At 47.3% G+C, this 14,056-nt stretch overlaps 1 protein-coding gene across 1 annotated transcript in view; it reads right to left on the bottom strand.

Moving 5' to 3' along the window:
• MOCS1 (molybdenum cofactor synthesis 1) overlaps positions 1–13,606 on the bottom strand; it is a 40,741-nt gene extending 27,135 nt beyond the window's left edge. Inside the window, exons 1-2 of the mRNA XM_006882015.1 lie at positions 13,484–13,606; positions 3,489–3,615 (exon numbers count right to left, since the gene is read on the bottom strand). Coding sequence (XP_006882077.1) covers positions 3,489–3,615; positions 13,484–13,606 — 250 coding nt within the window. The remainder of the gene's footprint in view (positions 1–3,488; positions 3,616–13,483) is intronic.
• Between the last annotated feature and the right edge of the window lie 450 nt (positions 13,607–14,056).

Genomic DNA, 14,056 nt, shown 5'->3' with positions numbered 1-14,056 from the left:
ACAATCTCATTCTCTTTGTCTGTCATGATGCTGCCAATTGGCCCAGTGGTGAGAATCTTTGTTTTCTTGATGTTAAGCTTCAATCCATACTGAAGCTTGCTCTTTAGTACACTGGAAAGGTCCTTGACCCCAGATTTTCCCAGTGCAACTCGGTTTTTAATTTCTTGACTGCTGGTAACAAGGGGGTGGATCCAAGTAAGACGAAGTCATTGCCAAATCTACCATGACATTGCCTATTGGCCAGGTAGTGAGGCTTCTGTTTTCATGATGTTGAGATGCAATCCATACTGAAAGCTTTAGTTCCTGACCTTCTACAGCAAGCACTTCAAGTCTTCCTCACCTTTAGCAGGAAAAGTTGTGTCATCTGCATAAAGCAGGTTGTTGCTTCTTCTTCTTCCAATCCTGATGTCCCATCCTTTTTCATAAAGTTCAACTTCTAGAATGATTTGTTTAGCATACAGATTGAGTAGCTGTGAAGAAAGGCTACATTCCTGATGCACTCCTTTAATTTTAAAACTATGAGACAAAGATTCTCACCACCGGACCAATCGGTAGCATCAGGATGGATGGCAAAGAGATTGAGATTGTTCACAGCTTCAGTTTGCTCGGCTCCATGGTCAACACTCTTGGCACCAACAGTCAGGAAATCAAAAGATTGCGATGGGAAAGTCTGCTGTTAGGGACCTCTCTAAAGTACTCAAGAGCAACGGTGTCTCTCTGTAGACTAAGGTGTGCCTGATACAGGCCATGGTCTTTGCAATCACTTGTTACGCATCAGAGAGTTGGATAATGACTAGGGAGGACAGAAGGAGAATTGATGCCTTTGAGCTGTGGTGCTGGAGAAGAGTATTGAATGTACCATGGACTGCCAAGAAAACAAACAGATTCATCCTGGAGAGGGTTAAACCAAGCAACTCCTTGGAGGCAAGGATTCTGGGGCTTCGTCTGACATACTTTGGGCATGTTGCAAGGAGGGACAGGTCCTTAGAGAGGGATGTCATGCTTGGGAGGGTGGAGGGATGGCACAAGAGGAGAAGACCCTCTATGAGATTGATTGATTCAGTGACTGGGGTAATTGGGATGGGTGTGTCAGAGGCAGTGCGATTGGCACAGGATAGAGCAGGGTTTAGGGCTGTTGTACATAGGATTGCTATGAGTTGCAAACGACTCCACGGCACATAACAACAACAACAACAACAATGTTCCTTTGCTATGTTCAGACAAAAGCTTCTTGATTTAGGTACAGCTTTCACTTGAGCCTAATTAGATGTTCTCAGATCTCATTCTTCTCAATATTAGCCAAAACAAGCAGTTGTTGTTGTTTTGTGTCAAGACGCCTGAGACTCATAGCGAGCCTATTATATATAAAAGCTCTGCAATCATCTCTTGACACACCCACTCCTGTTACTCCAGTCACTGAGTCAATCCATGTCATCCAGGCTCTTCCTCTCCTGTGCTGTCCTTTCACTCTTCCAAGCATAATGTTCTTTTCGAAGGACTGGTCCTTCCTGGCAACGTGACTAAAGTATGTCAGATGGAGCTTCAAAATCCTTGCCTCCAAGGAGCAACTTGATTTCACCCTCTCTGGGACAGACCTGTTTTTACTCTTGGCAGTACACGGTTTGTTCAAAACTCTTCTCCAGCACCACAACTCAAAGGCATCAATTTTTCTCCTATCATCTATATCCATTGTCCAACCCTCTGATGCATAGCAAGTAATTGTGAAAACCATGGCCTGAGTCAGGTGCACCTTAGTCTCCAGATGGACATCAATGTTCTTCAGTACTCTAGAGAGGGCACTAATAGCAGATCTTCCCAATGCAATTTGCTTTTTGTATTTCCTGACTACTCTGGTGCCAAGAGTGTCGATTATGGAAACAAGCAAGCTGAAATAATCAACAATCTCATTCTCTTTGTCTGTCATGATGCTGCCAATTGGCCCAGTGGTGAGAATCTTTGTTTTCTTGATGTTAAGCTTCAATCCATACTGAAGACTACTGACCTCAACCTTCAGCAGCAACCACCTCAGGTTCTCCTCAGTTTCAGCAAGCAAGGTTGTGTCATCAGCCTAATGCAGGCTGCTGATGAGTCTTCCTCCAGTCCTAATGCCACATTCTTCTTCATAAAGTCCAGCCTCTCAATTATCTGTTCTGCATGCAGACTGAAGAGGTATGGAGATAGGATACACCCACGATGGACATCTTTCCTAATCCAGAACCATGCCATGTTTCCTTGCTTTGTTCTGATCACTGTTTCCTGGCCCAAGTGCATGTTTTATATGAGCGCAATTTAGTGTTCTGTGATTCCCATCCTTCTCAAGGTTAGCCACAATTTGTTGTGATCTACACAGTCAAATGTCTTTGTGCAGTCAATGAAACACAGACATTCCTGCGGTACACTCTGCTTTCAGCTAAGATCCATTTAATATTGGCTGTAACACTGCTAGTGCTCACAGCCTCTTCTAAATTCAGCCTGCACATCTGGCAGTTCTCTGCTGATACACTGCTTCAGTCATCTTACTTGCATGTGATATTAGTGACAGTTTTTTATAATTTCCACACTTTGTCAGGTCAACTTTTTTTTTTGGAATGGGAATAAATATGGGTCTCTTCCTGTCAGCTGGCCAAGTAAGTTGTCCTCCAGATTTCTTGGCACAACTGGGTGAGCATATCCAGGGCAGCATTGTTGAAATACATAATAAGGCTAAGAATTTTTTAGCTAGTGAACTGTTAATACAAATGGAGGCAATTCAAATCCACTAGCTGCTCTGCAGGAAAAAGATGATTAATCTTCTCTGGTGCCTTTTACCCCTCTCTGAAAACTCACTGGAGAATCAGCTATGAGTCGGTTCGGACTGGACAGCACAGAACAAAAACAGCAGTAACAACAAACACTATGCATATACATATATGTGCACTTACTGGGCTATGAGGGTAAGTCATTTTTCATTGTAAGCTATGGTGGAAAAGAAAAAAAAAAGCAAAACACAAAAGGTAGAAAGACAGAAGGAAAACAAAAAGTTTGGGAGTCTCTCAACAGTGGAAACTGTCCTCAGAGCACTTCTCATGGGCTTATGAAATGGGCACCTTTCTAATGAGTTCTGGTCCCAGCACGCGGGTAGGGCTGTGTTTCCTGTGTTTGTAGTGCCCACCTACCACATGCTGAACTTGGAAAGCTGCAACGAACAAGGCAGGTGGAGAAGGAAGAATGAACCCTAAGCAAAGAGAGAGCCACTGGCCCAATCCTGTTTCGAGAATCAGCGGCAATTCTGTTCTCAAACCTAATCCCAAACTAGAACCCATCCTCCAGAACTGTAAAACCTAACACTGACCCTTGCATCAGCCTTAAACACTGCCTGGCCTGGAAGGCTAGAGATGGTGGATGAAAATGTTAGGAAGAGGGATCAGGAGGTCTGAGGAGGATTCCTGGGGTGGGGGGATGAACACAGGGCAGCAGGAGCCTCGAGGGGGCTGAAGTGGGTGACTCACATCTGAGGTTGCACTTCTCGGTGAGGGAGATTCGCAGGTAGCTGTGCTGGCGGCCAAAGCTGTCAGTGAGGAAGGTGGAAAAGGGGGCAGCGTGTTCCCTCAGGAATTGCCTCCTCCTGGACAGCTCCTGTGAGGACAGGGCAGAGAGGAGAGCGTGAGCCCCTGTTCTCAGGTGAGACAGAGGAGCAGGGGAACACACTGGTGCTGAGTCAACCCCAGCTCTGCAGTCCCTCTGTCACCTCAGACATGCACAGAGTATCCTAACATTTCCACACATTCTGACCCCCCTGCGCCATCCTGAAGGTTCAGGGACTATCCTGCTCATTCAGATTGGGAAAGAGGGCTGAACAGAACCACTCACTTCCACAGGCCCAAACTGACCTCAGGATGCCGCCAGCTGGGCCACATGGTAGGTGCAGGTGGCAGGCGGGGCAGTAAACCCAACCCAGGCCCCTTCTTCCTCCCCTTTGTCATCTTATTGCATAACCCTTTCCCCCAGGGAGCCTGTCTAGGAACAAAAGGACACTTCCAATACCTCCTGAACAGGGTCACTAAGGAAGAATGTGTGAATGTGCTCAATGCTTGGCATCTACGCCAAATGGCAAGCACTGAGACGGGAGCAAGGCCAGAAGAGGAGAAGAGATGGTGCAGGTGACCGTGAGAAGGACTGGCTCTGGCCATACTGTAGCCTCTGTCTGGGAAACAGTGAGCCACTCTCTCATATAGGCTTTCCCACAAGCCTTCTCTTTGTAACGGGGCAGGAGGTGGCAAAATTTCTGTCACACAAGTTGAGGGGTGTCATTTAAGTTGCCTCCTCCATAGCCACATCTCTGCTGGCTGAGCTCCCTACGGCTCCTTAGGGCCCCAAAGAACCACTCAGATCAAGGCATCAGGAGCAGCAGGGAAGGATGGCGCCCACAGAGGACTCCCCCTGTTCAGAAGCCTTCTGGGACAAGAACTGCATGACCAGAGAGACCCAGGAGGGAGGTGGTAACAGGCCAGCCCCAAGCAATGAAGGAACAGAGGGCCAGGATGACCACCCCATACAAAGGCTGTTGCTATTTGCCCCTGAGATGACTTCAACTTAAGGTGACCCCACGTGTGCATTTTATAGGATTTGCACTTGGCCTGTTTTCTAAGGTGTTTGTAGGTTGAAACCACCAATTTCTTGCCTAGTGGTCCACTACTTTTCCACCTTTATCCTTCGCTCAGCCCAGCACCCAGAGAAAGGATCATGTACTCACCACCTGGGGCCTAAATGGGATGGGACTACTTGAAGTGACAAGCAAGGGCCAAACTCATCCCAGGGACAGGAAGAAGCCACCAACCTCACCCTTTCCCACATCTAATCTTTCCCTCCCCTTTCCTGGAACCTTGAATTCACAACCTTGACTCCTGACAGACGTTAATGAGGTAATGGCTCCACAGTAGCAACATTTGCAAATCATCTTAACAGTTTCCAAAGCATGCTCTCTCCTCCAATTCCCACACTCCGCCCTGGAAGGTAAGTTTCCTAAATAAGGCTTAGGTGGAGTCCAAGAACACCCCTGGCAGATCCAAGATTCAAATCCAGGCCTTCGATATTGTAAAGTCCTGCCCCCACAAAGAGAGTCCAAAAAGGTATGCAGGACGATGACAGAGGACTGAATGGGGTGAAGTCACTACTCTAGAATTCTCACCTAAGAAATCAGGACCCCAGTGTTCTTCCATGTGAATGGTCCTCGTGGGTTCTAACTCACTGGGTCCTTGTGTACAACAGAAGACATCAGTGTCCAGTTTTGTGCTTTCCTCACAACTGCCGCTATGGCTGAGCCCGTTATATTAGCTATACCCACCCCACACTCCTCCAGGAGGGAGAGGCGTTGACCACAGTGAGTTCCAGATGTGAGAATCATCTGGAAGCGTAAGAAAAAAAAAAAAGAAAATCGCTGGTGTTCAACAGAACTGGGGATCTCTGGGGCCAGCATCTAGGCACTGCTGTCTTTTCCAAGTCCTCAAGTGATTACAACATGCACCAGGTTTGAAACGCACTGACTCACTCATATGATGGAAGGGATATGGGCGAGGCTGGCCAACTAGATGGTAAGAGCCAAAAACCAGCTTCTCAGTTTGAAAACTAAGCTGCGCCTGACTCAGGCCTTGGTCTTTTCAATTACTTCCTAGGGATCTATGAGCTGGACAATGGATAAGGATGACTGAAAAAGAATGGATTCCTTTGAGTTAGAGTGCTGGAGAAGAGTTCTGATTATCCCATGGACTGCTAAAAACAAAACAAAACCCAAACACAACAAACAGATATGTCTTAGAAAAGGTGCAGCCAGAGTGCTCCTTGGAGGCAAGAATGGTGAAGCTCCAGCTCTCATACTTTACACATGGGCCTAGGAAAGGTTATGCCTTGGAAAGGGTCATCACGCTTGGAAAACTAGAAGGTCAGTGAAAGAGAGGAAGACCCCTCAATGCGGTGGACTGACATGGTGACTGCTGCAATGGACTCAAGTGCATCAGAGATGATGTGGATGACACAGAATAGGCCAGGATTCAGTCTGTTTATAGAGCCGCTATAAGTTGTACTCAGCTTGACAGCACTACAGTCAACAGTCTTGGCACCAGCAGCCAGGAAATTAAAAGGCACATTGCCATGGGAAAGTCTGCTGCTAGGGACCTCTCCAAAGTACTACTGAAGAGCAATGGTGTCTCTCTGGAGACTAAGGTGTGTCTGATACAGGCCATGGTCTTCACTTGTTATGCATCACTTGTTATGCCTCACTTGTTATGCATCAGAGAGTTGGACAATGACCAAGGAGGATAGAAGGAGAATTGATGCCTTTGAGCTGTGGTGCTGGAGAAGAGTACTGAATGTACCATGGACTGCTAGGAAAACAAACAGATTCATCCTGGAAAGGGTTAAACAGGGTGGCTCCTTGGAGGCAAGGATTCTGAGGCTCCATCTAACATACTTTAGACATGTTGTAAGGAGAGACCGGTCCTTGGAGAAGGACATCACGCTTGGGAGGGTGGAGGGACAGCGCAGGAGAGGAAGGCCCTCTATGAGGTGGATTGATTCAGTGACTGGGATAATTGGGATGGGAGTGTCAGAGACAGTGCGATTGGCACAGGACAGAGCGGAGTTTAGGGCTGTTGTACATAGGGTCGCTATGAGTCGCAGGCGACTCGACGCCACATAACAACAACATAAAGCTTACCTCATTCTCTTATTGTTATTTACCATTGAGTCAGAACCAACTCACAGTTCCAGTGAGTTTTCAGAGACAGTAAATTGCATGGGAGGATCCAGTCCATCTCTCTTCCCATGGAGCGGCTGGTAGATTCAAACTGTGTACCTTTACATTGGTAGCAAAGTTCCTTACCAATAAGACACAAGAGCTTCCTCTCTATTTGTCCTAAAACTAGTTTCCTGCTAAGGGAGAAACAACTAGTTCTCTGACCTGCAATCCTCTCTAGTCCTAACAGCCACCTGCTTCCTTCCTGTACAGCAACTGAACGAACATTCAAGCTCCCCTCTTCGCTATTCCACCAGGAGCACAGGGGCTGATGTAGAAGGTGCTCCCCAGTTAAGAATGCCAGTGCTGACCAGAGTCACCTGAGAAGAGACATCCAGGAACCTGTATTCAAGGTAGAGTAGAACCCTTTTATCAAGCGCCCAGGTACTGGTTAGTCAGCCCACACTCTACCTCCTCGCTGAGCAAGATACCTCTACCTCACACCCATCTTACCAGACTGGGGCAGCTCGGTGAGGCAGGAGCTTGAGTAAATCCAGGAATCAGCAGCTGGTGAGAAGCCCAAGAAGTGTGAGTCAGCAGAAAGCAGAGTGCAAACAGTGCGATGATGATGAGGCAATCGAGGCTAGCATTGGGCATGCTGGCTCAGGTCGGAGGAGGGGCCAGGCAGATTTCACTTCTCTGACCTCGAGTGATCTTATCTAGGGGCACTGAGACTCTGAATTGCTGGTTTGTGACCCAGCTTCCTACACACCCACATCTACACCTGCACTTACACCTTCACCCTGACCTACACCCTCACTCCACAGGAGGAACACACAAATGCACTATCAGGGCATTAGCAGGCTTCATCGGCCACTGTCCTTCACCTCCTGTTCTCCGATGCTGGTGTCCTACTTTTATCATTTCAACTCTTCCTTTCCCTTAAATCCCCCGCTGTTGTTAGCCGCTGTCAAAGTGATTTCCATCTATAGCGATTTCCATCTACATGTGACAGAGAAGAACTGGCCCATAGAGTCTTCTTGGCTGCCCTGTTTATGGGAGCCAGGTCTTTCTCCAGGGGAGCCACTGAGTGGGATCAAACCACTAACCTTTCAGATAGCAACCACAAGCTTACTACTTTGTGCTACCAAGGCACCTTTAAAATATGCTGGTGGGGAGGAAACCCCTCAAATCCCAAACAACAAACTATCAGAACCAGGTGAAGGAGCCCAGGAGGCAGAAAGTGTCACCAGGCAGAACAGATGGTGGCTTCATACAGGAAGGGCTAGTGGGTGTGTAGCAGGACCCTACACCTGCAGTGTTCCCCAGACAATTTTTGTGGGAGGCTTTCCTGCCTGAATTGATATTCCTAATGGCTAGCACAGTAAACTGGCAGAAAGTGTTGAACCATTTTGTCAAGTGAACAAACAGGTCTATTCCCAATGCAAAGAGTAAGACGAGGCATAAAAAGCCCGAGGCACGGCAGTGGTAATTCAATTCTGTCAAAATGAAGCTAGGACAGTCATTTGCAAACAGAGCTGTACCTTCTAATCACCTGAAGAAGTTGACAAGTACTGATGTTGGGGCTCCACCTCACTGCCTTTTTTGGGGGGTCTGTGTGTTTTGTTTTGTTTTATTTTTAAAAATGTCCCAGTTTTGAGCTATCCATGGTTAAGAGCCATGCACCTGGGTAAACCAACATAAAAAACTCTGTAAAGCCAGGGACAGCTGTTGCAATTTTAAGTGCAGACTCGGGAAAAGCCTGACTTTGTTCCTGGCCAGCTACGAGCAAGAGGGCTTAACTCTCTAAGCCTCAGTTTCCTCACCTATAAAATGGGGATAATGCCATCTAATTGAATTGGAGGTATGGATGAGAGAATACAGTTTCTATCACATAGTAGGTAATTCAATGAACCATCAATACAGTTTTATTAATGCAATTCTGTATGCACATATTCATTCATTAATCATATAGTTTAGGAGGAGCAAACTGTGGGTGCTGTGACCAGTTTTTCCTCACTCTGTGTTAGTTTTCCAGGAATGAAAAAAAATCTGAATTTCCCAACTCTACTCAAGAACACACGGCCCAAGGACAAAGGTTTCAGAACTGTTATCACATTACCCAAAACAAGACACCTGAGTTCCGAGCACCCCTGGCCCACGAGTACCAGAAAACAGGCTGGTGGTAAGGAGCTGCACTGTCAACTCAAAGGCACACAGTTCAAATCCACCAGGACTCTTCAGAGAAATATGGACCATCTCCTCTCCTGTGATTTACAAACCCTGAAAACCCACTGGAGGTTCAGCTATGAGTTGATCTGATTCAAGACACATAACGACGTCAGTTACTGGTTGCCAGACGTTACTAGTTATCTTTTATCTGAATTCTTGGGTGGTTCAAACAGTTTATATGCATGGCTGCTAAAAAAAGATGAAGGTTTGAGTCTGTGGAAAAAGTCTTAGTGATACTTCTGAAAAACCAGCCACTGTAAATTATACGCTGTCCAGTTTTCTCTCTGACACACCTTGGGCTGCCCTGAGTGAGAAGTGACTTAATTGCAATCGGGGGAAAAAAATTCCCCCACCTACCAACTCAGAGCAGAGTAGGAGATGGCTAGGGAATACTGACACAAGAGAATTAGGTCAGTGAGGGACTCCATCCTCAAAGGATCCTCTACAGTGGTCACTAACCTGAGGTATTCACCTGGACTGAGAAAGTCCAGCCCCAAATCACTCCACAATTCAGACAGAGTCATAGATCTATCCAGGAGAAAAAGTACACATTACAAACTCAAATGTCAGTGCCCTCAATTTCTTATTTTGAGTGACATATACCAAGAGCCCTCCAGATAAAAGCAATCTCTGTCACAGGAGTGGACACAGTTCAGCCAGCCCCAAGTCTCTTTCACTTCCCCTCTCTGTGGCAAGGAGGTTAACACCTGACTGAAAAGACTGTGGAATTGGGGGACCAGAAGTCAACAAGGCCTGCTGATGAGTCTCCCTTCCCTCCAGGTATCACCCACCAGGACATGGCTTTTCTCCTGCCTTCTAGCTTACACATCTCTTTCCTGTAAACTCTTCTTCTGTGTTCCTTCTTTCTGGCCCCCGAATGCTAGGGGTCTCTGCTTTACCCAGGGCCATCTTCCCCCCAGCCCTACATGTCCAGGGCTTCAGTCCAGTTCCAGGGTCCTGTTGCCTGCACAGGACCTGAGAGAAAGCAAGCAAGCTCCTCAGATGGGGCAGATCTTCCAGATTCCAGTTACATGTTGTTATATGTTTTTGAGATGGGAAGTGCTTGGAGAGGCAGAACGGAAAGCCGCTGAGTGTAAGGAGAAGTCGAGCAGCTTTTAGAAGGAGTAACGAGAGGACTTTGTCTCCTCTACTCACCTCCTCATACACCATCACCTCCCCTTTCACTTGTAAAAGCTGCTCAACTTCTCCTTAGATAGAGCCCAAGGTTCCCTTCTCATATGCATCTACGAGATGGACCATGAATAAGGATGACAGAAGAACTGAGGTCTTTGAACTGTGGTTTTAGAGAAGAGTCCTGACTAATCCCATGGATGGCAAAAGAATAAACAGATATGTCTTGGAGAAACCTGATTGCTCCTTGGAGGAAAGCATGGCAAAGCTTTGTCTCACATACTCTGGACATGTTGCTAGGAGGGGCTATTCTTTGGAAAGGGACATCATGCTTGGAAAAGTCAGTGGAAGAAAGGAAAGCCCGCAGTGAGATGGACTGACACAGTAACTGCAGCAATGGGACTGACTACGGAGGAGATGACGAGGATGGCGCAGAATAGGGCTGGGTTCGGATTCACCATTGATAAGATCATTATGGGTTGTACCTGACTTGATGGTACTTCACAACAAGAACCCCTTCCTATAGTTCCAACAGCCAGCTCCTGCTCCACATGCTCCACAACTCACTCCTCTCTTAAACACCCATATTCTGACACTCAAATAGAAAAGCCTGACTGACACACTGTGATTGCTTCAATGGCTCTAGTGTTTCAGGGAGTGTGAGGATGGTACAGGGTAGGACAGGGTTCAGATCTGTTGTTCACAGGGTCACTATAGGCCGTACTTGAATCACCAGCAAACCAACAAACGGAAAATGCCCAGTGGCTTTTCATTCTGCCTCTCCAAGCACCTCCCATCCCAGACAAGACACCAGAGCCCAGTGGTGGACACGGGAAGAGGGACTCTACAGGGAGGAGAGCAGAGAATGCCCTCCCTCTGCTCTTGCCACCAGACAGGCTTTGTGGCTGTGATGGGCCCAGAGCTCTCAGAACTCTGCTCACCCCTGACGTTTCTATGGAATGCAGAATTCTGTGTCTTACCTTCACTGCATAAAGATGGGCTGATTCAGAGTAGAAGTTTTACACTTGGGAAAAGAAGGAGGTGAGTATAGGTTCCAGGCACAGCAGAGCATGAGAAACTGCATACTAGCCAACATCCTGTCTACTACCTCACGTGGCCTGTCCCTAGCTGGGCTTCCAACAATGAAAAAGATCTGCTGATGCTATTCCTCTGCTAAGCGCTGTGAGGAAATACATAGAAAGGCAGGGAGTACCCAGTACTCTACTCGGGGGTTCTCAAAGTTTGCCGAGTACAAGGACAACCCTGAGATCAAACAGTGCCTGGGATCAAACAGTTGACACAATAACTACCCTGAATACCCAGGTGGGAGAGGTCCAATAGGATCATACTACTTGAGCAAAGGTAGCAAAGACAATAGCAACAATTACAACAAACATTTATGTAATACTTGTTTCTAAGTACTTAACTAAAACTAACTCATTGTTTCAAGTCAGAACCAACTGACTCTCCAGCAAGTTTTCAGACTGTAAGTTACACAGGAGGAAATTGACCGTCTTTTTCCCATAGAGCAGCTGGTGAATTAGAACTGCCTGCCTTTGAGCTGGCAGTGCAACTCTTTACCCACTAGGCCATCAGAGCTCTCTTCTAAGTATTTCAGTTTACTACTTGAACTCTTACAACCCTCTTAGAAAGTAGGCTTTCTACTTCAAAGTTTTAAAGTTAAGAAAATGAAAATATTGAGAAGTTAAAAAAAAAAAAAGACTTGCTCAAAGTCACAAATCAACCCAGTGGTGGAGCTGGGCTTCTGCTCCAGAGCCCATGTTCTTACCCACTGTCCAGCTGGGTGAATGGACAGCTTCTCTCACCATCCAGAGGGACAGACAGGAAGAGCCCCTCTGAATGCCTCCCAGGGAAAAAAACATGAACACAATGGCTGGAGTTTGAATTCCTGTTCCGCTACTTTACAGAATTAGGGCTAGAATGAAATTACTTCACTTTGGTAAGCCTCAGTTTTCCAATCTGAAAATACAGACCTTGTGACATTACAGGGGTCCCTGAGCGGCAGGAAGTGTTAAGTGCTAGCCTGTTGGCCAAAGAGTCAGCTAGGTGACTTACCCAAAAGGCACTCAGTTGTTGGCCTTAGAGAAGTCACAGCTTTGGAAACCTCAGAATCTTCTGCTTGGCAACTCACAACTTATCTCCTAAGGGGTTGCTGTGAAGGCTGCCTGAGACCATGTAGGTTGAAAAAAATCTCAACAGTCTTTGCTTTCCACTTTTCCTTCAAAGAAGTTCAGAGTTCAAGGACATTAGGAGGAAAGGTCTCCAGTTCCCTAAAATGGGGTTTGCTTATCTGAGACTCAAAATGGGAGAAAGAGAAAACAAGACAAGCTAAAGGTGTCCTCCAAGTTGAATAACTGTGTGTGTGTGTGTGTGTGTGTGTGTGGGTGTGTGTGTGTTATCTAAAGGCTTCCAGGATGTGAAGCCTAGCCCTGCAAAGCCAAGGGGCGGGGGGTGGTTAAAGCAGGCCATGAAAATAAGTGTCTCCATATAAAAAGTTGTTGTTAGCTGTGCTGAGCTGGAACCCACTCACTGCAAACCCTCCAGCAGATTTGCGGAGGCTGTAAGTGGTCCAGGACGTGACAGCCCATCTTTCTCCTGCAGGGCAGCTAGGGGATTCCAACTGCCTGGCTTCTGTCTTTGGGTGGTAGCACAACTCCTCTTTACTAAGCCACCATATCTTCTCTCAATTTTTTTTTTAAAGTAATTTCAAGATTACTTCCTGACCACATGGAAAGAACAACAACGAATTTAAAACTTGTTATCTCTCACAACACTCTGGGGCACACCTGCCAAAGGCTGGATGAGCTGACCACAAACTCTAAGGAGATCTAAGGTTACCAAAACTGCAAGCACCCCAGGTCCTCTGTTCTGTTCCAGAAAGAGGCTCAGGGGAAATGAAGATGAAACAGAAAGTCCATGAAGGGCGAGCCAGAGTCCTGTGACTACAGAGCAAAGACTGACAGAGGGTGGCACCAAGGTGACATTTTTCCTCGGTCTCACACCATGCCTTGTCTCAGAGATAACTGACCACAAAGTCACTTAAGGAAGAGGCTGTGTGGGGGATGCTGCTGGGGGGCACTTAGAACACACTACACAGGACCTAAAGTTTAGTCTTATTACCACACTGCTGACAGGCACTCACGCCTGGAATGGGGGTGCATGGCTGAGTGCGCCGGGAGCCCCTTTTCCTAGGATTGCTTGTAAGTCAACCGGGCAGTGCAAAGAAAACATTGTTTCATCCCCAATGCACCCCCCTATTAAGCACCATGGGGTCCCTCCAAAAGACTTCTCCTAGAGCAGGTCTTGGTGCTTTTCAGAGAAAGGGTCAGCTGGCCAGGGGGCCCCTTCCTGGAAGGTGTGGATGCGGGGCGGCGAGCGGGGCAGGCTCACCTCCACCACAGGCTGGGAGGACTCTCCGGGACTGGGCTGCGTCACCGGAGCCCACGAACTGCAGCTCCGCGTGCAGATCCTCAGGACCCTCCTCAGCATCCGGGACGCAGGCCGCGCCGCCATTCAGCCTGTTGTGCAAGGTTGAGCTTCGGCTGGGAAGCTGGTTTTTCTGGAGCACACTACCCCGGGACTCAAGACCCTGGGTCATCCGGCCAGGGGCGGGGCGGAGGTGGGGCCTGCGCAGCCAATCAGCGGGGGCGCCGTACCGCGCAGCCTTCTGGGAGATGTAGTCCACGCCTCAGCCCTTGTTTTCCTGGTATACTTAAAGATCCAGTCTGGTGGTTGAGGTTATTGTTCCCCTTGGCCAAATAGTGGCCGTGGCCTCATGTATAACTGTCCTGTAGGGTTTCCTCAGTTGTAATCTTTTTTTTTTTTTTAGTTGTAATCTTTTTTATTTATTTAATTTGACTTTTGATGGAAATACACTTCTCTCCCAATTTAGATTTCTGTAGGGTCGCTGGGAATGAGAATGCACTGAGAGCAATATGATCAATAACATTGGTTTATACTCTT

This window comes from Elephantulus edwardii, unplaced genomic scaffold, assembly GCF_000299155.1.
Source record: "Elephantulus edwardii isolate Elephantulus edwardi_28Jun2011 unplaced genomic scaffold, EleEdw1.0 scaffold00017, whole genome shotgun sequence".
NCBI lineage: Eukaryota > Metazoa > Chordata > Mammalia > Macroscelidea > Macroscelididae > Elephantulus > Elephantulus edwardii.
The sequence above is the reverse complement of the archived record's forward strand: the minus strand, read 5'-3'. Positions and strand labels throughout refer to the sequence as shown.